This window comes from Macaca mulatta, chromosome 5, assembly GCF_049350105.2.
Source record: "Macaca mulatta isolate MMU2019108-1 chromosome 5, T2T-MMU8v2.0, whole genome shotgun sequence".
NCBI classification, from domain to species: domain Eukaryota; kingdom Metazoa; phylum Chordata; class Mammalia; order Primates; family Cercopithecidae; genus Macaca; species Macaca mulatta.
In genome coordinates this window covers 170,114,859-170,142,579 of record NC_133410.1, presented here as the reverse complement: position 1 = coordinate 170,142,579, position 27,721 = coordinate 170,114,859, and the positions used below count along the sequence as shown (strand labels likewise).

Here is a 27,721-nt window from a genome sequence, read left to right as displayed (position 1 = left end):
ACTTAACCTTCGTAGGGAAGTTACTTAAACTTTCTGAAATTTGTTTCTTTATGTGTAAACTATGGTAGTGTCAATACGTAAATAATATAGATAGGAATGATTCAAGGTTATATGAGTCGTCTTGAATTTTTTTTTTTATTGTTATACTTTAAGTTGTGGAGTACATGTGCGCAAGGTCCCCTACATTTTGGAGAAAGAATACAAATTATAAAGAACAGTTAGCTATGTAAATGGATGTTTACTTCCAAAGAGGAAAGAAATTACAGCAAATCATAAATATATTTGCAAATTTTACAGAAATATATGGCCATATACACACATTGCAAAGCTACTATCAGATCTTTGAAACGGGCTTGTCCAAATGAGGAGCTCTTAATAAACTTGGACATTATTAGCTTCATGGCAAATCTGACTCTGCATATATTTAAAACACTTGGAATAGTGGTTTTGTAAAAGCAGTGTTATTATTCACCATGATTGTGTTGTGTGCTTAATCTGTTGTACCTGGGAGTTATTTGCAGATTTTTATTATTAAAATGGATGCTATAAACATTACTATAGCAAAATTTATGTGTGTACATTCTTATGTCTGAGTTGTATAATATGCTCATATTTGAGTTTATATTTTACAGACTGGTTTTGCCAATTTACAATTTCACTATGAGTTTATGCGACTTTCCATTGCTCTACATCTCAGTCAGCAATTGAGATTAGGCATTTTAATTTTGTAAATCTAATAGATGTTTAAATGGCATCCTTGTTGTTGCAGTAATGTAATTGTAATGATTAGTAGTGATATTGAACATCTTTTTACAAATATAAGTGATATTTGTGATTTCGTTTTCAGGACATGACTTTTCACATCTTCATTTTTCTATTGAATTGTCAGTCTTTTGTTTTTTCCTTTATCAGTCACAGATAATGGGTTGCTTTGTCCAATTACGGCTTGTATTTTCATTGCTTTGATAATGTAATTTTACAAATAAGAATTCCTAACTCTGACATAGTTTAATTTGTAAACTACTTTTAAAATTATTTCATTTTGTCTCTCAATTTAAAATGTCATCCAATATCCAAATACCTGAGATTATAAAGATATTTTCTTACATTTTATATGAAAATATTTGAAGTTCTGTCTTTTACATATTTGTACTGTTTCCTTTGCTCTTGATTTTTGTGTATGCTGTGAGGTAGAAGTCCAGTTGAGAATTTTCTGTATGGCTAAACTTATCTAGTTGCTTCAGCCCTGTATACTTAATAGACTAATCTTTCTCTGCTAATTTGCCATGCTATGTCTGTCACATATCATAAATGTGGCATGGCTATCTATCTGTCATCTATATACTTGTCATTTATCTATTTCTTGGGACAGAGAAAGAAGAGAGACCTGAGAATATTGGTTGTTTCCAGAGAGGCTTTATCTGAATACACCACTTCATCTTAGTTTTAATCTTGTAGATGAGTCTTGATATATGGTAGAGGGAAGTCATCTTTGCTTTCTCTTTCTGTTTCAGGATTGTCTTGGCTTTTCATGCTCTATTACACTGTCTTACAAATCTAAATCAACTTTCGATTTCCTCAAAAAATGTGTTTTTTGTTTGTTTGTTTGTTTTGAGACAGGGTCTAACTCTGTCACTGAGGCTGGAGTGCAATAGAGCAATTTTGGCTCACTGCAACCTCTGCCTTTCAGGTTCAAGCTATTCTCCTGTCTTAGCCTCCCAAGTAGCTGTGATTACAGGTGCACACCACCACACCTGGCTAATTTTTGTATTTTTAGTAGAAACGGAGTTCTGCCATGTTGGCCAGGCTGGTCTCAAACTCCTGACCTCAGTTGATCTACCCACCTAGGCCTCCCAAAGTGCTGGGATTACAGCCATGAGCTACTGTGCCCAGCCAACATGTTGGTTTTTATCAATTGAAGTTGTGTTGAGATTTTGGATTTAGTAATAATTGATACCTTTAAAATATTGAGTTCTAGTCATGTTTTCCACTGAGTAAGATATTCTTTAATACCTTTCAATAAACTATTATCATGTTCTCAATGAATATTGTTCATGTTGTATGTTGTATTTGTGAACTTTTTGTGATCTCATAGCTATTGTTACAAATCCTACTATTCTCATTTTGCCTACTCTACTTTCCTTTACCTTCTCCACGCTAGAATTTGAGGGACACCTCTTACCCTCTTTGTGTAGCTTTTCATAACCTATGAGCACTCCATAACCTATTGCACTGGGTCTACATATTGTACAAGTGTCTACTCAGGACAACTGCCATAGGCTTCTTCTGCTTGTCTTCTTTTTATTCTAACAAGAGAAATACCTGCAGCTCATTTTACTCAATTCAAAACTCTTTCAAGAGTGACTGTAGAAACTTCTATATTTCTAGGACCCTTTTACTTTTTTTTTTTTTTTTTTTTTTTTTTTGAGACGGAGTCTCTCTCTGTCGCCCAGGCTGGAGTACAGTGGCCGGATCTCAGCTCACTGCAAGCTCCGCCTCCCGGGTTTACGCCATTCTCCTGCCTCAGCCTCCCGAGTAGCTGGGACTACAGGCGCCCGCCACCTCGCCCGGCTAGTTTTTTTTTTTTGTATTTTTTAGTAGAGACGGGGTTTCACCGTGTTAGCCAGGATGGTCTCGATCTCCTGACCTCGTGATCCACCCGTCTCGGCCTCCCAAAGTGCTGGGATTACAGGCTTGAGCCACCGCGCCCGGCCCCCTTTTACTTTTAACAAATTACATTGTATTCCAAACCGCATTTATAAAACTTCATGAAACTTAACAACCATTTAGAACTTGTAGGTGTTTTCATTAAAGTTTCCCTTTTCCCTGATTATTCTGAGAGGTAGTTATTCCTAAATTATTATACTAACAGTAAGGAATTCTGAGAACTGTGGTCAAGAAGAGAACATTTCAATTAATTTGAAGATATTAGAACCTTTTTGCAGGATTATTTTCTTAAGTTTAAAAAAATAAAATTAATTATTTTACATTTATTATCTAATAATATTTTTACACAAAGTTCTCATCATTTTGGCTTTGCTTTTCATACCAGAGAATGCAGCTGTTTTATTTTCATTTACTTAATAATTTTAAGCAATAGTTTCAATCCATGTTGGTTGACATTTCTTTTCTATTGCATCTTTTTAAATTGATTCATGAAACAATTTACTTTAAGGAAAGTAGTTTTTAAAATGATGTATTGACCAAATTAAACGTATTTAATTTATTATTTCACAGTGTTATTTACTGATTCTATGTTAAGTATGTTAGTAAATAGGTTACTGAGAAAAATCTGTAGTTTATAGAAAATCTTATCCACTGTGAGATAATACTACCCTAGTCAATCTCAATATGTAGAAGTTTGCTTAAATTTATTTTATTGTTATTTTATGAAAATACATTTTGTTTACATAAAAAGCTAGGAAAATAGCTTTTACAGTATTGCAAAGTAAACGCATGTACTAGAAAACTCAGAATTTGAAACGAAGTTACGTTAATGTCAGTGTATATCAAAACATGTATTTTATACAGAAAACTGTATTTAAAGTGCAAATAATATTGGTAGCATACAATTTAGAACTATAAGGAGGAACATGATATGAAAAAGAAAGTGGGTTAACATTTAAAATTTACCATTTTATAACAGATGAAACATCTTTTAGATTGAAGCAATCTAAACAATATGATTAAAAACATGTGGTTAAATACAGGCCTGAAATTCAGCTGTTATGTACTGATATAATCAATACCTGGTTTTTACTGCCTTGTACATTCTGATTAACCAGTGCTCATCATCTATAGGTTGTTAAATGTTTTGTTACTCTTACATAATTGATTATAATCAATTGGTAGTCACCATAAAAATTTCACAATTTTACATACATGCTACAGGTGTTCTTTTTTCCAAAGTTCCCATTTACACTACCTTGAAAAATATATAAGCAATCAACTCAACAAAATAAATGATTTTGTGTTTTTTTCCTATAAACTCTTTCCAGACATCAATGCCTTAAGGCAACTCTGTAATGGTGTAGAGGCTCACAAAGATTTAATCGCTGAGGAAATATTTATGGAGTGTCTATTGGCAGTCAGATTATAAAGGTATAACGAGAGTTCGGAATAAGTGGAAGATTTTGTCCCTGAATTCAGGGTGTCTGTTCTAAGGCTATAACTCTCAACTATGGCTGAGCCTCCACATCACACATTTGTTTTGATCTATTTAAGATTAGAAAACTGCTGAGAAAATAAAAGATCAGAAATGCTGTATCAGGATGGAGGTAAAGAGTAGGTTTGATATGTCTTTAGACATATAACAAAACTCAAAGCATAAATTTCAGGCTTGGCTAAAACTAATGGAGAATCTAAAAAAAAAAAAAAAAAAAAGAATGTGTTAAGAATTATATAAAAAGAACAGCTAAATTCTTCAGTCTGTTTGGATGCTAATATGAGACCCCTCACCTTGTTTGGTGACCACAACCGAGTTATTCAACAGCAGTATATTTTAGTTTTCTTATCTGCAAAATGGGATTAATAATGGGGCCTTTTTGACAAAGTTGTTTAAATGATAAAATTTCATGTTTCATTTAAATTGTTCAGCATAGCACTCGACATATTTACATGCTCAATAAATATTTACTATTTATTTTAAATAGACTGAAATATGGTGTTTTATTTTAAATATATTGAAAAGATCTATGTTTTATTCAAACTAATAAGAGGATATTAAAGTCTAGCTTGTTCAAAAAGCTGCCTGAAAAGGTGTTTATAAAATTGTGTATTCAAGAAAATTTTGGCTGGAATCTTTTAATTCCATTTAGAGGAAAGAGATAAAAATATGAACAAACAAATATAGCTTAGAAATGGTCATGGTAATTTAGATATGCTGTTTTAGAAAGAAGAGCAGTGTAACTAAAAGAGATTTGGTGTTATGGAATAACACAGATTTCAACAAAACACCTTGAAAGTTGTAGTCTTGGATAATTTTTACATCATTGGGTGAAGGAATCTAGATTATACTAGAAAGGGAAGACTGTACTCTCTAGGTAGCTCTATAGGACATACAGAAAAGTTGTTTATTTCAGGTTTTCAATAAATTTTAAAAGAATTATCTGAAAATATACATTAAAATATTAATATACAGTTTGGCATATTTGAACATAAACATAATCACAAATACCATCCACATATATTCAGAATTTTCACTGTTGTTTTTAATTATTCTTGTCCAGTGAACTAATTCTTTGTTGTGATCTGGTCTCCATGATATTTTCTGGTTGTAACGAGTTTTACACTTTCTTGCCCTGCATTTATGTCTATGTTATGCAGACTAGATATCTTGCTATTATATTTCTAGTCATCAATAATTTTTTTTTGCTCAAAATCTTTCTAAAAATACTCGACTCTAATCTTTCTCGACTAATTTATACAAAAGTCTGGCATTCCCCCATTATACTCTACAACATGTCAAATACCTGCTTACTGTTCACGTGGGGTACAGTCTTTTGTCTTTTCATTTAGCATTTCAGTTCCCTAACAGTGTTCTGTCTGTATGACCCCTGTTTTTAATGGTAGCCTGTGGTGAAAGCTGGAGTTACATTGTGAAATTTGTATCAATAGTTACTTTTTGTGGAGGTTCAAGCTCCAAATCCTCTCCTATTGTGTAGCTCATAAGGCTTTCCCTCATTAAATCAGTGAGAGTAGCACCACGACAGTTTCCTCAGGGAGTTGTAGAAATGTGGTATGATTGATCTTATATAATATGATATTGAGGATTTATATTTTTTTGAGAATTATGAAGGAAATAATCAGTTAAACCGTATGACAGCCAGAGTGTACAATATGGTTCCCCTTCCCTCCTCTTCCTCCCCTTCTGCCTCCCCTCTCCTCATCCCTTCTTCTTTGACTCCTCCTCCTCCTTTTCCTCTTCTCCCATTTATCTCTTTCTTTCTCTTCTCTGATCTTTTTTTCCTTGTCAGAAGATTTTTATCATTTTCAAGGCCGGATTCAATAGCTCCATAATCATTTTCTTGTTTTCAATAAATCTGTAGTGTGTGTCAGTTTGAGGGAAGCTATTTTTAACAGAAATTCACCTAGCATAAATATAGGTAAAGTCAGAAATTATATCAGATGTGGTTTTGGAATACTATCATGTGAACTTTGGTAAGTCAGTGGATACTATCATATTTTAAAGATATAAATATTTTTTAAAAATCACATTTCAGAGGGAAAACAGTTTCTTTACCAAAAGATACTGACACAATTAGTTACATTTTACAAAAATGAAGTGAAGATAAATGCTCACTTTTTATTGATAAATATTGTATATAATATTAAAAACTGAGCAACACATTAAAAATTTAGAAATAAACATGAAAAATTCTAAATCCAAAATTAAAATTGGGAAGAGGTAATGAACAAAAAACTCTTAGAAAGTAAATCTTCAGAGTAAATATCTGGGAAAAAATCTTTAAGACTATTTATAGTAAAGTGTATTGAAAATTTGCCAATTACATCTTAAAAAGCTGGAGAGGATGTGGAGAAATAGGAACGCTTTTACACTGTTGGTAGGAATATAAATTAGTTCAACCATTGTGGAAGACAGTGTGGTGATTCCTCAAGGATCTAGAATGAGAAATACCATTTGACCCAGCAATCCCATACCTGGGTATATTCCCAAAGGATTATAAATCATTCTACTATAAAGACACGTGCTCACGTATGTTTATTGCAGCACTATTCACAATAGCAAAGGCTTAGAACCAACCCAAATGCCCATCATTGATAGACTGGAAAGTGGCACATATACGCCATGGAATACTATGCAGCCATAAAAAAGAATGAGTTCATGTCCTTTGCAGGGACATGGATAAAGCTGGAAACCATCATTTTCAGCAAACAAACACAAGAACAGAGAACCAAACACCGCATGTTCTCACTCATAAGTGGGAGCTGAACAATAGAACACATGGACACAGGGTGGGGAACATCACACATTGGGGTCTGTCGGGGATTGGAGGTCTAGGGGAGGGATAGCATTAGGAGAAACACCTAATGTAGATGACAGGTTGATGTGTGCAGCAAACCACCATGGCACTGTATACCTATGTAACAAATCTGCACATTCTGCATGGTATGTATCCCAGAACTTAAAGCATAATAATAATAATAATAATAATGATAATAAAAAGAATTTTCTGTACCAGCACCTCATATCCTCATTCTCTGCAGCTGAGAAAAGGGGTTGAATACAGGGGTTGATATGTTTTACAATGTTGTCTTTTGACTCAAACTTCAGCGTATCTACCCAGCCTTTCTTCTATGGGCACATGCACTCTCACTACATTTCCAGCCTTTTTTCTTCAAACCTGGTAGTATATTTTACCTTTTTTGTTTTGAGCATTTTTTCTCAAATTTCCTCTTTGTTCTCTCTTCCTGTTTTTATCCCCGAGTTCAACTTTTGATTGACAGGGAAGGCAGTGTGTTGTGGGAGCATGAAACACAGACTCTGGAGTAAGCCTACCTGGTTTCCAATCCTAGCTCTGCTAATTAGAGGCCAAGTGGAACTAGTAGCTTACTTGACATCTTAGCATCCCTGGCTATAAAGTGAGAGAATATTAATAGATCTTGTTTTATAGGTTTAATATACAGATGAAATGTGTCCATTTTTGTGAAGTGTTTACAGTAATGTCTGGCATACTGATAACTGCTTTATAAATAAAGATTAAATGCACTGAGTTTTGTCTCGATAATTTGTAGTTAATTAGCTTTCTGTTGCTGATAGCAATGTTTTGGAATGCAAAAGTGTTTCTTCTTCATATAAATATGTCAATTATTCTTTCTTTTTTGATTTCTAATTTTTGTCATACTCAGTGAAGATTTCATTAACTAAGACTATATATAGTTTTATTATGGCTTTTTTTTGTATTTAAGTATTTCATATAGATTTTAGTTTAACAACAGCTTTACTCTGCTATTCTCCACAAACCGTAAAATTAACCCATTCAAAGTGTGCAATTCAGTGCTTTCTACTGTATTAGCAAAATTGTGCAGCCATCATGGCTGTCAAAGTTTAGAATATTTTCATCCCTCCAAAAAGGACTTCAGACTTATTAGCAGGTATTTTCCCCTCCCCCATCCCCTCAGTCCCTGGTTACCACAAATCTGTCTTCTATGTCTATGGATGTGGTCATTCAGGACGTCATACAATTAGACTCAGACAGTTTGTGACTTTTTGTGTCTGGCTTCTTTCACTTAGAATATTAATTTCAAGATTCATACAAAGGCCCTAAGGCCGAAAAGAAAGGTTTATTCATGTTGCAGTATATATTTGTACTTTATTCCTTTTTATTGTCAAATAATCTATACTCCATTGTATAGATATACTACATTTTATTTATCCATTCATCCATTGATAGACATTTGGGTTGTTTTCACTTTTTGCCTTTTATGAGTAATATAGCTATGCACATTTGCATACAGAAAGTATCAGACATGTTTTCAGTTCTTTTGGGTATGTACATAGGAATGAATTGCTAGTCCTAGGTAACTTAGTTTAGCTTTTTGAGGAGTGGCCAAACTGTTATCCAAAGCAGAGGCACCATTTAATATTCTCACTAGCAATGCGTGAAGGTTCCAAATTTTCCACATCCTCTCCAACATCTGCAACTGTCTCTTTTTTATTTTAACCAATGTAGAGTATATGAAGTATCTGAGGTTTTTATTTGCATATCCTTAGTGACTAGTAATGCTGAACGTGCTTTTATATGCTTATTGTTCATTTGTAAATCTTTTGAGGAATGTTCGTTTGAATCCTCTACCCATTATTTTAATTAGACTATTTGTTTTATTTTGTTTTGTTTTGAGACAGAGTTTCACTCTGTCACCCAGGCTGGAGTGCAGTGGAACGATTTTGGCTTACTGCAACCTCCACCTCTCGGGTTCAAGCAATTCTTGTGCCTCAACCTGCTGAGTAGCTGGGATTATAGGCATGTGCCACCATGCCCAGCTAATTTTTGTATTTTTAGTAGAGACGAGGTTTCCCCATGTTGGCCGGCTGGTCTCGAACTCCTGACCTCAGGTGATCTGCCTGCCTTGGCCCCCCAAAGTGTTGGGATTACAGGTGTGAGCTACCATGCCCAGCCTATTTGCTTTTTGATTGTTGAATTGTAATTACTCTTTATATATTCTGAATAGAATATCCTAATCAGATAAATTTTCTTCAAATATTTCCTCTTTTCTACAGGGTATCTCTTTACTTTCTTGATGTCTTTTGAGCAGCAAAAAAATTTTACTTTTTATAAAGCTGAATTTACCTATTTTTCTTTGGTATGTTGTGTGTGGCTGTTGAGATTCACTCTTACTGGTAAGCTAACGATTGAACAGGGATTTAATTAAATGCCTTGCATCAGTAAGTCTCCCAGGCTTTGTTGAGGTTCTCTATCTCTGTTTTGTGTTACAATATGAGTGTTCCTATATAGTTCACGACTCTGTCTTAGCCTTCAATTTCTGCTTGTGTAGAGCCTTATGTGCAGCTAGAGATGAGAGAATAGGGATTCACACGTCTCTGCTGAGCGTGCACACAGTCCTGCACTTTTGTGTGGCCTTCTAGACGCCTAGGAATTTGTGGAACTCTACAAATTTCTCTACGGAGAGCCCATTCCTCAGGTTTATCTTGTAATGTTTATTTAGTCAAACACTACTGTTATCTACAACTAGTATCTCTGTTGCAGAAAGTTGTAATGTTAAACAACTGCTGTTGTTTCCTTTCATAAAGACTTTAGGGGGCAGGTGTGGTGACTGATGCCTGTAATCCCAGCACTTTGGGTGGCTGAAGCAGGAGTTCAAGACCAGCCTGGCCAACATGGTGAAAACCGAGTGTCTCTACTAAAAATACAAAAATTAGCTGGGCGCAGTGGCTCACTCCTGGAATCTCAGCAATTTGGGAGGCTGAGGCAGCTGAATCACCTGAGGTCAGGAGTTCGAGACCAGCCTGGCTAACATGGTGAAGCCCTGTTTCTACTAAAAATACAAAAAATTAGCCAGGCGTGGTGGCACGTACTTGTGGCGCCTGTAATCCCAGCTACTCGGGAGGCTGAGGCAGGAGAATCGCTGGAACCCGGGAAGCAGAGGTGGCAGTGAGACGAGATCATGCCATTGCACTCCACCTTGGGCAACAAAAGCGAAACTCCATCTCAAAATAAAAACTAAAACAAAAACAAAAACTAACCGGGTGTGATGGCGTGCCCCTCTGCTCCCAGCTACTCGGGTGGCTGAGGCAGGAGAATTGATTGAACCCGGGAGGCAGAGATTGCAGTGAGCCAAGATCATGCCACTGCACTCCAGAGCCTGGGAACCCTGTCTCACACACACACATACACACACACACACACAGACATTAGGGAAGGGATGGGACTCTTTACACTGAGTGAGCTTTAAGTGTTGCTCAAAGCTCAAATAAAAAGAAGTCATGAAAATGTATATTTTTGAGGAGCTGCTAATCTATCCAACAGGTACAATTCTCTCAGGATGCGGTCTTGGAGGAGCTTCAGACTTGCTCTTTCCCTTCCAATGTCTTCTAGGATGATGATTTTCATAGCTGGCATAATTTCAAGGAGCCTAGTTCAAGGCCACCATGCAGCTGTGGAGAGGTGTTGAGGAAGTAAAGTTAAAATGCCACATAAATTTTGCCATTCTTATTAGGAGCCAGCCACTTTTTGAATAAATACTCTGTGGGCTATTGTGAGCCTTTCTCTATTTCCAGAATTCTGAAAAAAAAAAAAAATGATTTTGGCAATGTTTGCCAGAATAATCATTATTGTAATGGAAGAGAAAATTTTCTGATCTTTGCTGTTCTGGAGGTGCTTCATGGATTTGATTTTAACAGTGCAAGTTTATTTCTTTTCTTTTTTTTTTTCAAAATGATTATGCATTTATCTCCATTATTTTGAAGTGGTATGGTTATTTTATTCAAATGTGTTGATGGTATCTGGGCTTGGAAAATAAATGCTATTCTATGTTATGTCTATAAATGTTATCACCGAGATCACACTGCTTTAATAATTATTTTTATTGGTAAATATATAATTAAGTAATATAGAAGTAGTAGATAACTACCAGGGTGAAGAATGCAGTTAACAGGTGTTTGTTCTAGCCATTCATAAGAAGAAAACACCTTATAGCTGTGCTAATCTTTTTTTAAATTTTTTTATTTGTAATTATTTATTTATTTAGAGACAGAGTCTCACTCTGTTGCCCAGGCTGGATTGCCGTGGCACGTTCTTGGGTCACTGCAACCTCTGCCTCCCAGGTTCAAGCAATTTTCCTGTCTCAGCCTCCTGAGTAACTGTGACTACAGGTGTGTGCCACCACACACAGCGAATTTACATATTTTTAGTAGAGACATGACTTCGTTGTGTGGGCCAGGCTGGTCTTGAACTCCTGACATCAAGAGATCCACCTGCCTTGGCCTCTCAAAGTGCTGGGATTACAGGGGTGAGGCCACCGTGCCTGGCTGGCCTGTATTAATCTTGAAAATGGGAGCTAAATTAGAGCACATATGTGGAAACTAACTAACTTTATATATTAAACACACATTTCAAATAAATATTTAAAAGCTATATTTATGAGTTGAGATGATGCTTTTCAAACAAAACACATTGTTAGAAAATTATAATTACAGATCCTTTACACTTATACACCCAACAATGCTCATGTTGATAATTTTAAAACAATATTTGAGTCTATTTGTTTTGCACCTGAATATGCCTTTTAAAAAATGAAATTGTTGCAATTAATTCAAAATGCAAACACCTTGTTTTATTTTATTTTTTAATAGGATTTTGGAGATGATGGGTCCTTGTACATTACCAAGGTGACCACAACTCACATGGGCAATTACACCTGCTATGCAGATGGCTATGAACAAGTCTATCAGACTCACATCTTCCAAGTGAACGGTAAGAAATGATTTTTGTTACCCTGATGATTCAAAGAATACCATAATTTATTAGGAAGGGAAGCCTTCAATTTTTTTAATTTTGCAAGGTACTAATAATATTTCAAGTTTTGTGACTCAACTGAAAATGTAAATGTTTTTTAAGTAAAAAACAAAACAAAAACCACACACAAAGTTTCCAAGTGAATAAGCACTATAAATTAGTACTATTATTATTATCATAAAATGTTAAAGTAACTCATTTTAATTGGAAAATTAGAACACAAGAAATTTACATTGTTTTAGTTTAGAATATTAACAACTAGGCAAGCATAAATTTTTAGAAACAAAAATTTGAAATAGATCATCTATTTAATTGATTGCATTAATGATATAGACTACTATTATTCATGTATAACAAATTTTATACTCTTGATGGTTAATTTACTGGCTGTCTATGAAAGTGGACCAGGTGGGCTGATATCACTCCTACAATCAGAGCTTTTCTTTATTTCTGATTTAATTTAAATTGTAGTTATTTACTAGCATTAATAATTGCATATGTGACTTATTAGTAAACATTTCATTTCCATAATTTAGTGTAATATATATATGTTAATATACTCTACGATTTATAAAAAGGAGGCAGAAACTTACTTGGCTTTCTGTCGGAAAAGCAAGATGGCTAGTGTGATGAGCATGAATTTAGAGGAGAGTGGCAGATAATGAGCTTGTAGAGGTAGCCTTGGGGCAGATCACATGGAGCCCTGTGGACCTAGGTAAATATTTGGATTTCCATTCTAAGTATAAGGGGATGCTATCAAAGTGTTTAGTACATGAAGTAGCACATTCTGATTTTTTTTACAAAACAAATGAATAGTTTAAAGACTATTTTAGTGTCCAAGTAAGAGATAGTGGTAGCTTAAAATATAGTCTTAATGGTGGAGTTATAAAGAAGTGGTCACATTTGGAGTATATTTTCAAAGTACTTCTGTGAGTATCACTGAGGAATAGCCCGTGAGTGCGAGAGTTAAAAAATGATCTTAAGGAATCTGAAGGAAACAGTTAGGTATATGGGTGTGCCATTTACTGCTTTGAAGAAGGAACACATTTTGGGATTGGGTGAGATTACATTTTAGCATGTCAACTTAAATATAATTATCGATGGAAATGTCAAGTATTCAATTGAGGAACATGAAAGCCCAAAGTTGTATGTTCAGGTAATATCAATATGTATAAATTGCACTTAAAGTCATAAATCTGAGCTTAATTAGGTCACGTTAGAAATAAGTATAGATGGATATGAAGTCAGAGGATTGAGTCTTGGATCTGAGGTTAACAAGTGGAGAAGACTGAGAAGGAGAACCCTGTGATGAGAAGTACGCGTACTGGAAATCAATTAATAAAATGTTCCAAAAAGTTTGAAAATATTGGGCAATCTGATTTAACTATTGTTGACACTCCAAAGGAGCAGATCTAGTTCTTGGTTTCTGGTGAAAATACAGTTGGCATCTAGACATAATCAAATCTTTGAACCCAACTTTCCATGAAACCAGGGAAGAAAGCAGGCAAGACGCAAAGTTGATTCATGCTGTTCCCAGTGGCCTCAGATGTTTGGAGATGGACTTTCATATACATAGTAATTACACCTGCTGATACACAATCTTGAGGGAGTAGGACAAGTGTGTGCTGAGGATGCTCCTCCCTCTATGTAAATGCTGCATCCATGGGGAAATTGTTCTTGCACATCTGGCCCTCACTTTCTATTTTGTGGCGAATGCTTACTGACTGTTCACCTATTCAACAAGATTAGTGTCCTCCCTTTTTTTTTTTTTTTTTCTCCAACATTAGAGAGAGAGAGTCTCCAATTGTGTTTTTGGCTAACAATTAATTCTGTTTTTTATCTCTTATCCTCACTCCCAGTCCTAGTTCTTTCATGTAAGAGTTGCTAGTAGTTTTTAGCGTGTATGGTGCATGTTCCCCACCTGCATCAGAATCGCATAAAAGAAAAGATCACAAGTGCAGAACCCTGGCCTTCACCAGCACTCTCAGGAAGTCTGATTTGAAATCTGCATTTTGAAAAGTGTCTCAGGAAATTAGGATACGTGGTAAAGTGTGACAACTATTCTAAACGGCTGCTCTTTAGGAGCTGCTGCTCCTCATTCATGTCTGATGTAGGTTTCTTACATAACTTACTCATTTGCCATGCCCCGGCTGAGAAACCCACGGAGGAGACTTTGAGCCAAACTGTGGGCTTTCATGTTGCAAGGTTGCACTGAGCAGCACTGGTGAAGGGCAGCTTCCCTATTTCATCCCCTCCCGTGAATGAACTGCTTACTCTCTGATCTCAGGTTTTTCTGAAGACGGAATATGGGAATAAAGAAATAATGAGGTCTCAGAAACAGAGTGCTCCCCATCAGCCTTAGCATTATGAATTAATGAAAAGGAATTCAATATTAGCAGTGATTTCTTGTGCTGAACTCCAATGCTTTTCCTTTTCGAGGTACAAGGGTCCCTGAACCAATATCCCACAGGGAGCAAAACCAGTTTCTTTCCATTACGTCCCATAACATTTAAACTGCTCTGACTTTCTTGGTATAAAGACTTTCAGGAAGGGATGGGGTTTGGAGAGAAAACCAATGATATTATCATCGCTGAGAGGGCAAACAAGATGAGGAGTATAATTTAAGCACTAGATTTCAGTACTTGTGTGCAATTATTGACCTTTCCAAGACCAGCTTTTGCCAAGTATCGGTGATAAAACTATGATTATAGTCAATTCAAGAGAGAAAGGAAAGTGAAAAAATAAAGAACACGTCTATCATTAACTCTTTTAAAGGAGAACATTTGCTGAAAGTTAAGAGAGAACTTTGCAGTAGCTGCAAGGCGCCTGCATTCAAGGGAATGGATTTTATAAAAGTTATAGATATGATCATCTTTTATGCTGATGGGAATAATCCAGTAAAGATGAAAAGCAGATAATTTATAAGACAAAAAGGATAATTATAGTAACAAATCAATTAAATTTAAAATTGATGTGATCTAATTCACAGAAGGACGGACTGATCTTTGGAAGATGAATAGTTCCTCTGTTGAAACACAGAGAAAGACACACTGTTTGGGAAAAGATTCACGGTGCAGGAGCATGAGGACGTCCTTTTTGCATTACCTGAATTTTCTTAAGGGAAATGAATAATGGTTGAAAGTGAAGAGTTTATAATAGCTTTAATGGTTGTGAGAGGGAAGGAAATGTCAAATAATTATCTTGCAATGCAGGAGGGTGATTGAAATAACAATATGTAGTTGGTATGTTGGGGAGAGCTTGTAGTATTCATGAAGCATGTTTTCCTTCTGTTGTGGTTGACTGTAAAGTAGCCATGAGAGAAAAAAAAAGACTGATTTAGCGAGCGTTTGTTTGTCAGGTGAGTAAGTGGGGGATAGTTAGGAGTGAAGAAGTTAAATAAGTTTACAAGGGATTGATTACGGTAGGTCACAGACTAAGTGTGAGATAAGGACACAGGTGAGGACATGATAAATGTGACATGAAAATTGACTGGCATTCCAAAGGATCAAATATTACTAGAATAAGGTACTAGAGAGGAAGATATGCAATACCCTCACTCAAAGCATTTTCAGTTTCTAAAAAAATGTTTCTAGTTAGGTCAAGTCTATATAAAGGACTCTGTGGACCACTAAGGTTTGCTAGGGTTTTAAGCAGCCCAAATGTCCTAATCTAATTTGCCACTTCTAGTCTTAACCACTAGGAGAAATAAGGTATAAAATATCACTGATTTATCAAATTCAACTATCATTGATCAAAAACTTGTTCTGCTGCATTTATATCAGCAAGGGAAGGCAATAAGTTTGTTTCAAAGTTCATTTTATATTTGTTTTTAACAGTGAGGGATTAACTTTAATTGCTATAACATAGACCCAAAAGGCCAGGGGCTCAAAGGAGATATGAGTGTATTCTTCTAACATATAAAAAGATAGGGCGGTTTGGGGATGGCAGATCTATAATGTCTTCAGTATCATAAGCTTCCCCTATTATGATTAGCAAACAGTTTCTACCCTCAGTCTCATCCTCTGACTTCAAAATGGCTGTGAAAATTCTGTAGACCTTTCAACAAGGAAACAGGAAGAGGCAGGAAGGGGGAAATGACACCTGGCACATGAGAAACAACTTTTTTTTAAATTTTGAGACGAGTCTTGCTCTGTTGCCCAGGCTGGAGTGCAGTGGCGCGATCTTGGCTCACTGCAAACTCCGACCCCCGGGTTCAAGCAATTCTCTGCCTCAGCTTCCCCAGTAGCTGGGATTACAGGATTACAGGTGCCCTCCACCACTCCTGATTATTTTTTTTTCTTTTTTTTAGTAGAGACAGGTTTCACCATCTTAGCCAGGCTAGTCTTGAACTCCTGACCTCGTGATTCACACGCTTCGGCCTCCCAAAGTGCTGGGATTACAGGCATGAGCCACCGCACCCAGCCGAGAAAGCACTTTTTAAAAAGGTTTTAATGAAAGCACCAGTCGTAACTTCCATTGATCCTCCCTAAACGAAAACACATGGCACAATATATTTTTCTGACTGTGATGTATTGCCACCCACGACAATATAAAGATTATGTTATCTAAAAGAAAAGGGAAAATAAATATCAAGTAGGTAACCATCCACCTTATTTACAAAGTTTCTGATCTATCAAAATATTTCGACAAACAAAAACTAGAATAATGACACTTTATAATAACATATCTAGAAATGGTGGGATAAGGTACACAACCACAGCCCTAAAATGAGTACTGTCTCTTTTTTGGGGTGTTCCCCTCCTTTGGTTTTATGATGTTTTGTATTTGGCATAAGAACTTTAAACACATGTTTTTTATGTCAAGAAGTATAGCAAACTTGGGATTACTCAAGTGTTATAAGTCAAAAACAACAAACAGTAGTTGGGAATGAGGAATAATACTGGATAAAATACAATCAAAATGCAAGAAAATGCAAATTATCTACCAAATAGCACATTTATGGAATCCAATAAATCTCTAAAACTGGTTTAACTCATCTTATATTTTTCATTCACTTTTAGAAAAGCTTAAAAGCACCTTTAGAAAATCAGGTTTCAGAATTTAAAATATTTATCTTAACATATTTGTCAATTTGTAATAAAAATAAAATATGTCATTGATTACCATAACAAGCCCTGAAAATACCACAAGTTATTGGAATTAGTAAAAGAGTCTTTTTGAAGTTCAAAGTCTATTTGAATATCCTAGGGCATAAGCCAAATAAAAGTCTATCTATAGCCCTGTTCCTTTTCAAATAATGCAAAATTAGATTATTGAAATATGAAAGTGCTTCTGTGCCGTTGTCTGAAGAAACATTAGGTATAAATCAAAGTAGCTTGACTCTACCAGTGGATTTCATTTCATGCTTTTCCTTCTCTTTTTACATAAAGCAAATCGTCTTTAGATCTTAAGCGTACAGAATGTTTCATACAGAATGTTTGAAATTTTTAAAAGTCATCAGTGTTTACACTCCCCTCTGGGCAGAAAGCGTGTCCGTATTCACAGTAAAACTATATGTACACTGTTACTTCTCTCTCATTCAAATTATCTAAGCCCTCATACATAATATTGTGTGGATGTTTTTTCTACTGAAATAAGAAAACTTCTGCATAAAACGGTTGTTGTTTGTCGGTTTTACAAGATGTCTATATACAACACCCCGATTTTTCTCCTTCAAAGTTGGAAACATCTGTAAGAAAGACACAAGAATCAGATATACAGATATAAAGCATGACCTTCATTACTGAAAAAGCTATTATTTAGAAAACCCAGCTTAAGTCTGGGGCAACAATAGCTTTCTTTTTTGCATCATAGAATTCAGCTTCCTCATTTGGTCATAGGCAACACTGGAATATCTGCCCTGGGTCTGCTAAAGCTTCCTATCTAAGTTTGGCCAGACTGCAGAGAAATCTAGAAAGTGAGACAGTGAGATCTACAGAGCAGGAAGTAAGAGGTCTCCTTCACCCTCTCTTCTCCTCCCACTGAGAGTTAATACACGAGAGAGTGAGAAACTAGAGGGTTACCCTTGCTCACAGATTGTCAAACTGTGGTTCGTGCACAAGGAGCAACAGCAACATGTTTTAAAGGCAAATTCTCAGGGCTCATCTGTGGCTACAAATCAGAAACTCTAAGTAGGGTGTAGAACAATGTGTGTTCTAACAAACATTCCTGGTAATTCTGAAGATAAATTTTGAGAACTACAGTTTCCCTCCTAAAAAGATAACAAGTGGGAATGTTTCCCTTCTTCATATTCTTCAACTCTTTTTTCTTTTAATTTTGATTTAAAACTTTCCGTTGCTTGTCATCTAGGCGATTGGCTCTTGCTTGGCGGGTGGTATTGGCCATGTATCATTTCAGTCTTTTGCCACATGAGGCCCCACAGCAGACAGTATTCATGTCTTGCTCCACAGCCCACACAGGCCTCCTCATCTATGGTGAATGTCCCTTGATAACTACTTGCTGCCAAAGCTTGTCTGTCTGTCACTGTTCCTTAAGATTTTATTTATTAGGTAGGTTAGTGCAAAAGTAATTGCTTTTTTTTTTTTTTTGCACTTACTTTTAATGGCAAAACTGCAATTACTTTTGCCCCAACCTAACTGCACAAGAATCTTTATCAACTACACTCAAGGCAGCCCTAATATTCCAGAGATTTGATGTCCTCAGGAATCCTCATTAACCAATGAGGGACACAAATCAGTGAGTAAGAAGCACAGCTACCCATTCACTCAATGGGAAACTCCTGAGGGGCATTCAACATTGTTCAAGGGTCCACACTAGAATCCAGTCCTTTTTTCCCCATAGTTATGAATCTCATGAATGCATCCCCCTTTTCCTCTTACCTTTTATTGTAGTTTTCCTTTCCATTGTCTAACTTTTCCCATTTTCACACTTGTGCCTCCTGGGATCACTTCTCAAATCAAAACTAGTGGAACCTAGGGTCTTTTCTCAGAGCTGCTTTTGGAGATATTCATATTTTAAATAAATTTCAAGTCCTTAACTCAATAACAATTGCTTCTCTATTGTAGCTTCCCCTAAGAACTACTAGTGGGCACCATGTTTGTTTACAGAAGACTTTGAACTATAATAAAACAGTACATTAATTAATTAACTTCAAAACCTCAAAATTCCCTCTATATGCTGTTTCTCATGTTAAATTATGTTCAGTTACACTGTTCAATAGAGTTCTTCAGAGGCTCTGTGATTAAATTAAATCATGATGTCAAGATACTTCAATTATTCAATAGCAAGAATTTGGACATGTTCAAAAATTAACACATAAATATTCTAATTATTAAATTCCCAGAGAGAAATAAAACTGAAGAAATTAAAGTTCCAAAAAATTAGTCCAGAGTAATTAATATCTAAAATTAAATTATTCTGCCCTTATAATTTAACGTCTAAAGAAAGTCCAAAAGTTTAAACTACATGTAAATTCCAAAGAGCCAAGTTTTTCCCTGATTTTTTATTATGGTCACTTTCAGGGAAAGAAGTCCTTGAAAATTGATGACTTTGGGGTAACTTAAACATTTGTATCCTGGGCTTATTCTCACTGGGGTTTGCAATTCATTTTCAAATGATCACATCCATGTTTTCTTTCTTTCTTTCTTTCTTTCTTTCTTTCTTTCTTTCTTTCTTTCTTTCTTTCTTTCTTTCTTTCTTTCTTTCTTTCTTTCTTTCTTTTCTTTCTTTCTTTCTTTCTTTCTTTCTTTCTTTCTTTCTTTCTTTCTTTCTTTCTTTCTTTCTTCCTTCCTTCCTTCCTTCCTTCCTTCCTTCCTTCCTTCCTTCCTTCCTTCCTTCCTTCCTTCCTTCCCTCCCTCCTTCCTTCCTTCTTTCTTTCCTTTTTTTTTTTTTTTTGAGACAGTCTTGTGCCACCACCCAGGCTGGAGTGCAGTGGCACGATCTTGACTCACTGCAACCTCTGCCTCCCAGGTTCAAGCAATTCTCCTGTTTCAGCCTCCCAAGTAGCTGCGATCACAGGCGCTTGCCACCATGCCCCACTAATTTTTGTATTTTAATAGGGGTTTCACCATGTTGGCCAGGTTCGTCTCAAACTCCTGACCTCAGGTGATCTGCCCACCTCGGCCTCCCAAAGTGCTGTGATTACAAGTGTGAGCCACCATGCCCAGCCTCATTCATTCTTTATTCAATATTTCCTTTTATACTGACTTCTGGTGTGTTCCATAACATTTAGAATGCCATTTTATCTCTATTACTGACTTATTAGTTATACCTTTTTAAAAATTTTCGTTAGACATTGCTATAAGCCACACATGCAATATGAAACTTAACATATTGTCATGTATTTTAAAATAATGTTTTACCACTTCATGTATAAAGTAAGAACCTTAAAACAGCACTCCTTGATCTCTGCCATTATCATCCTTTGTAATAATATTATCAAACATTTAACTTCTACATAGGTTATAAAACACACAATATGTTGTTCCATTTTTGCTTTAGAAGTTAAATATCTTTCAAGGAGGTTTTTAAAATTAGGCAAGAGAACAAAACAACTGCATTTCTGATCCTCCTCATTCTCTCATGTAAAACTGAATTTCTGAATTTTCATTTACCCTAATAAACATGCTTTAATAATTTCAAGTTCAGATCTGCTCCTAATACATTTTCTTGGCCATTGTTTGTGTGAAGGTATTTTTACTTTTATTTTTTAATTGAATAATATTTCTGTTGGATATTAATTTTTTTTTTTTTTTTTTTTGAGACCGAGTCTCACTCTGTGTCCCCAGGTTGGAGTGCAGTGGCATGATCTCGGCTCACTGCAAGCTCCGCCTCCCAGGTTCACACCATTCTCTTGCCTCAGTCTCCTGAGTAGCTGGGACTACAGGCGCACGCCACCACGCCCAGCTAATGTTTTTGTATTTTTAGTAGAGACGAGGTTTCAACATGTTAGCCAGGATGGTCTCGATCTCCTGACCTCTTGATCTGCCCGCCTCGGCCTCGCAAAGTGTGGGGATTACAGGCGTGAGCCACCGCGCCCACCCTTAGAATATTGAATTTCAAGTAGATAGTTTTTGGTTTTTATTTTTCTTTCAACAATTTATAGATGTTCTATTGTCTTCTGGCTTGTACTTGCATGGTTTCTAACAGGACATCTCCTATATTTCCAGTATTTCTAGTCTTTTTTTTTTTTTTCATTTATCTGACTGCTTTTAAGATTTTTGCTTTATCATTGGGTATCAGTAATTTATATATGGTAAGCTTTGGTTAGTTTTGCTTTACTTGGATTTTTTTCTGCCAGAGATAACCCAGCTACTTGGAATTTGGGATATACATTTTTAAAACCTTTGAATAAACATTTCGCCATTATTTTTTCAAATAAATTTCTGTTTTCTCCATCCATTTGGATTCAAATTATGGGCATGTGTGTATGCTTGATATTTTCCCATAAATCACTGGGTTCTGTTCCTTTTTTTTCTCTATGTATCTTCAACATTTTTACTTACTGTACTTCACTTTCAATAGCTTTTATGCTCTGACTTTAAGGTCATATTTTTTTCTTTTAACTGTATGTCTAATCAGCTGTTATTCTCTACCAGAGGTTTTTTTGCTAAATTTATTTTAGATATTATATTTTTCCATGATATAAATTCTATTTAAAAATAATTTTTACTTATTCTTTGATTGTATTTGTGTTTTCCTTTAAAATTTTAAACATATTTATACTGGCTACTTAAAGTCCTTGCCGGCAAATTTTATCATGTCTGAAATTTATTGTCTCTTTGTATTCACTGACATTTTTCTTGCATGAGTCATATTTTCCACTCCTTCTCACATCTGTTAATTTTTTGATTGAATGCTGAACATTGTTGACAGGATAGATTTGCTGAACTCCTTTGAGAAGTGTTGAATTTTGTTTAGGCATCAATTTAATCTTTTTGAGACTTTAAAAAAAAAAACTGTATTTGAGTCTGTCTAGAGTAGCCTTTACAGTGGGATTTGTTTCACTCTTCTTCTGATATGCAGTATGAGGTGTTTTATGAAATCTCCCCAATCTGCTTTTTTCAGTTAAGTCTCTCCACTGTGCTTAATCTAACTCATATGGCACCTATCCTTGTCTAAGCCCTTGTAGCTTTTAAGCGTAAGCTCCCTGATTGTAGTTGTTTCCTTAGTCATAAAATTTTGCCTGATTTTGAATAGTTTCATCCTAGGCATTAAGCGAAAGCCTCAGCAGATCTGTATTTAGATTCCCGTAGCTGTCTCTGCAGAGTTCTCTACTTTATGCTTTTCTTCTCTACAAATTCCAGCTGGCAACTTTTTGAAATTCCAACTTCTCTGATCTTTAGTTCAGTGAGAACCTTCAGTTTTCTCTTTCTGCATCAATGTCAATGGATGCCGCCAAGAAGAAAGCCAAGACAATTATATGCCTCATCTTTCTATTGTCTTTTTTTTTCTCTTCTTTCAGGGATGGCCATCCTTTGCTGCCGGTTTTCCAACATTTCATAACACTCATTTCCTATTTGTTCTGTTTATATATGGCAGATGGCTTACAAGTTTTAAGTTACAAGTTTTCCACCATAACCTTCTCTATCATGTCAATTTTTCTTAAAGGTCTTGAATTTGTACGGGTTAGAGGAAAGTTTTTTAAGACCTTCATTTGTAACAAGTTCTGAAAGTTAGTACACATGACTAATATTGACAGCATCAGCTCTATATACAATAAATTTAGAAATTTTAAGTAATACCTATTTTGTTCTCTGAGTCCAGTACGTAATTCTGCCAAAAAAAAAAAAAAAAACATAGCAAATGCTCACTAGAACAAGAAAGGAGAATGAATTCCTATTCTAAAAAGAAGTGTTATTTTTGGCTGTGCTAAAATATCGATTTCCTATAACAATTACACAAATTTAAAGAACTTATATGAATGGATCATAACTTCTTATAAAAAGGTTAGTTTTGTCACTATGTATGGAGAAAAGACTATTTGTGGTCTACCACATAAATGTTGATAGTTTTCCTCAGAAACTGAAGTTCAATATTAGCCAGGCTATGGACACCTACCTAAAGATTACCTTCCTCAGTCCTCCTTGAACCTTTTTACTGTGACAACTTTTTGACCAATGGATTTCGAGGTAACTATTGTTTTTCATATCTCAATTATGATGATAGAAAAGATATATGCCATCTACTCCTCTTTTTGTTTGTTGAAAAGTGAATGTGATGATGATAGTTGGAGGAGCTATTTTGAATTTGAAAATGGTGAGTCTAATGTGTAAGAAAGGGATCCAGTTTCTATTTTCTGCATATGGCTAGCTGGTTTTCCCAGCAACATTTATTAAATAGGGAATCATTCCCTGATTGCTTGTTTTTGTCAGGTTTGCCAAAGATCAGATGGTTGTAGATGTGTGGTGTTATTTCTGAGGTCTCTATTCTGTTCCATTGGTCTATATATCTGTTTTTGGTACCAGCACCATGCTGTTTTGGTTACTGTAGCCTTGTAGTATAGTTTGAAGTCAGATAGCATGATGCCTCCAGCTTTGTTCTTTTTGCTTAGGATTGTCTTGGCTATATGGGCTCTTTTTTGGTTCCATACGAAATTTAAAGTATTTTTTTTTCTAATTCTGTGAAGAAAGTCAATGGTAACTTGATGGGAATAGCATTAAATCTATAAATTACTTTGGGCAGTATGGCCATTTTCATGATACTGATTCTTCCTATCCATGAGCATGGAATGTTTTTCCATTTGTTTCTGTCCTCTCTTATTTCTTTGAGGAGTGGTTTGTAATTCTCCTTAAAGAGGTCCTTCACATCCCTTGTATGTTGTATTCCTAGGTATTTTATTCTCTTTGTAGCAATTGTGAATGGGATTTCACTCATTATTTGGCTCTCTATTTGTCTATTGTTCGTATATAGGAATGACTGTGATTTTTGCACATTGATTTTGTATTCTGAGACTTTGCTGAAGTTTCTTATCAGCTTAAGGAGTTTGGGGACTGAGTCAATGGGGTTTTCAAAATATACAATCATGTCTTCTCCAAACAGAGACAATTTGACTTCCTTTCTTCCTATTTGAATACGCTTTATTTATTTCTCTTGCTTGATTAACTCAAGATGGATTAAAGACTTAAATGTGAAACCCAAAATTATAGAAACACTAGAAGAAAACCTAGGCAGCTGGGCACAGTGGCTCACACCTGTAATCCCAGCACTTTGGGAGACCATGGTGGGTGGATCACAAGGTCAGGAGTTCATGACCAGCCTGGCCAAGATGGTGAAACACTGTCTCTACTAAAAAATACAAAAATTAACCAGGTGCAGTGGCAGGTGTCTGTAATCCCAGCTACTCAGTAGTCTGAAGCAGGGGATTTGTTTGAATCTGGGAGGCAGAGGTTTCAGTGAGCCAAGATGGCACTACTGTACTCCAGCCTGGGCAACAGAGTGAGACTCTGTCTCAAAAAGAAAAGAAAATAAAAGAAAAAAATGAAAAGAAAAGAAGGAAGGAAGGAAGGAAGAAAACCTGGGCAATACCATTCAACACATAGGCATAGTCAAAGACTTCATAACTAAAACACCAAAAGCAATTGCAACAAAAGCCAGAATTGACAAATGGGATCTAATTAAACTAAAAAGTTTCTGTGAAGCAAAATAAACTAATTAAAGTGAACAGGCAACCTACAGAATGGGAGAAAATTTTTGCAATCTTCCCATCTGACAAAGGTCTCATATCTGGACTCTACAAGGAATTTAAACAAATTTACAAGGAAAAAAACAAACAACCCCATCAAAAAGTGAGCAAAGTATATCAGCAGACACTTCTCAAAAGAAGGCATTTATGTGGCCAAAAAACCTATGAAAAAAAGCTCATTATCACTGGTCATTAGAGAATTGCAAATCAAAACCACTGTAAGATACCATCTCATGCCAGTTAGAATGGCGATTATTAAAAAGTTGGGAAACTGATGGACATTTGGGTTGATTCCAAGTCTTTGCTATTGTGAATAGTGCCACAATAAACATACGTGTGCATGTGTCTTTATAGCAGCATGATTTATAATCCTTTGGGTATATACCCAGTAATGGGATGGCTGGGTCATATGGTACTTCAAATGTGGCACATATACACCATGGAATACTATGCAGCCATAAAAAAGGATGAGTTTGTGTCCTTTGTAGGGACATGGATGCAGCTGGAAACCATCATTCTTAGCAAACTATCACAAGAACAGAAAACCAAACACCGCATGTTCTCACTCATAGATGGGAACTGAACAATGAGATCACTTGGACTCGGGAAGGGGAACATCACACACCAGGGCCTATCATGGGGAGGGGGTAGGGGAGAGGGATTGCATTGGGAGTTATATCTGATGTAAATGACGAGTTGATGGGTGCTGACGAGTTGATGGGTGCAGCACACCAACATGGCACAAGTATACATATGTAACAAACCTGCACGTTATGCACATGTACCCTAGAACTTAAAGTATAATAATAATAAAAAATAAATAAAAATAAAAATAAAAAGTTGGGAAACAACAGATGCTGGCAAGGCTGTGGAGAAATAGAAATGCTGTCACATGTTGGTAGGAGTGTAAATTAGTTGTTCAATCATTGTAGAAGACAGTGTGGCAATTCCTCAAAGATCAAGAACCAGAAATACCATTTGACACAGAGATCCCATTACTGCATATATCGAAAGGATTATAAATCATTCTACTATAAAGACACATGCACATGTATGTTTATTGGAGGATTATTTACAATAGCAAAGACTTCAACCAACCCAAATGCCCATCAGTGAAAAATGTGGCACATATACACCATGGAATACTATGCAGCCATAAAAAAGGATGAGTTCATGTCCTTTACAGGTATATGGACGAAGCTGGAAGCCATCATTCTCAGAAAACTAACACAGGAACAGAAAACCAAAAACTGTATGTTCTCCCTCATAAGTGGGAGTTGAATAATGATAACACATGGACACAGAGAGGGGAACATCACACACTGGGACCTGTCACGGCTTGGGGGCAAGGGGAGGGAGAGCATTAGGACAAACACCTAATGCATGTGGGGCTTAAAACCTAGGTGACGGGTTGATAGGTGCGGCAAACTACCCTGGCACATGTATACCTGGTAACAAACATGCATGTCCTGCACATGTATCCCAGAACTTAAAATAAAATTTAAAAAAAATAATTAAAAAGAAAAAGAAAAGTCATATATTCTAGTAGCAGAAAAAGACAGAAGGTGCCTAGGTGTGGTCTGGTGAATAGTCTCCCCAAAAGATATCCACATCCTAATTCCTGGAACATGCGAATGTTACCTTATATGGCAAAAGTGGGGGACTTGTACATGTATATAATTTAAGGATTCTGAGACAAGACAGTTATCCAGGTTAGTGATAAATATAATTATAAGGGTCCTCATCAGATGAAGGCAAAAAGGCAAAAGAAGGAAGCAGAATATGTGATAACAGAGCAAAAGGTTAGAGTGATTTGATGAATGAGTCATCAGCCAATAAATACAGACATCTTCAAGAAGCCTGAAATTGCATGAACATGAATTATCCCTTGGACTCTCCAAACCCAACTAACTCTACCCACACCTTGACTTTAGTTCAGTGAAACTGATTTTGGTCTTCTGGCCTCCAAAGTGTAAGAGAATAAGTTTGTGTTGCCGTAAGCCACTAAATTTGTGGTCTTTTATTCTCTTCTTTTCTGCCTTTTCTTTTCTGTCTTTTCTCTTTCTTTTCTTTTCTCTCTTTTCTTTCCTGTCTTTTCTTTTCTATCTCTCTTTCTTTCATTTTCTTTCTTTTTTTTCTTTTTTGAGACGGAGTTTCACTCTTGTTGCCCAGGCTGGAGGGCAGTGGCGTGATCTTGGCTCACTGCAACCTCCTCCTCCAGGGTTCAAGTGATTCTCCTGCTTCAGTCCCTGGAGTACCTGGGATTACAGGCATGCGCCATCACGCCTGGCTAATTTTGTTTTGTACTTTTAGTAGAGACTGGGTTTCTCCATGTTGGTCAGGCTGGTAGGGAACTCCCGACCACTCTCCTTGGCCTCCCAGAGTGGCTCACTGTGCCCGACTTTATTTTCTTCTTTCTTTTTTTTTTTTTTTTTTTGACAGAGTTTTAGTCTGTCAACTAGGCTGGAATCAAGGACAGTGGCACAATCAAAGCTCACTGCAAACTCCACCTTCTAGGCTCAAGCAATTCTCCCACCTTAGCCTCCCAGGTAGCAGGGACTACAGGCATGTGCCAGCCCATTTGGCTAATTTTTGTATTTTTAGTAGAGATGGGTTTTTGCCATGTTCACCAGGCTAGTCTGAAACTCTTTGACTCAAGCAATTCACTTGACTCGGCTTCCCAAAATGCTGCGATTACAGGCGTGGGCCACCACGCCTGACCAAATTTGTGATATTCTTAAGGCAGCATTTGGAAACAAATACACTAAGTTATGCAATCAGATCTAATTACTAAACTGTCCTTTGCCCATCTCTAAGGGCTGGTTTACTGGCGTCTTGTTTAGGCCACCCTTCTAAGGGTCTCTTGGTTGTAACAGCTTACCCCATACCCACACCATCAAGCCACCATACAACTTTTTGATTAATGTTGGGATTTATGTCTTTTTAATGCTCTATGTTTTTACTTTCTTTATTGTAGCAGTTTAAACCATATCCTACCTTTATTTGTCAATTTTATTTCTCACTTCTCTTACAGTGTGATTGTGGGTTGGTAGAGTTCTGTTTCATTCAGTCACCCAGTGAC

The 27,721-nt window shown here is 36.1% G+C and overlaps 1 protein-coding gene across 1 annotated transcript in view; it reads left to right on the top strand.

The window, feature by feature from the left end:
- The window catches only part of FSTL5 (follistatin like 5), an 810,882-nt gene that overhangs the window by 596,659 nt on the left and 186,502 nt on the right, over positions 1–27,721 (top strand). The window contains exon 8 of the mRNA XM_015139434.3: positions 11,834–11,954. Coding sequence (XP_014994920.3) covers positions 11,834–11,954 — 121 coding nt within the window. The remainder of the gene's footprint in view (positions 1–11,833; positions 11,955–27,721) is intronic.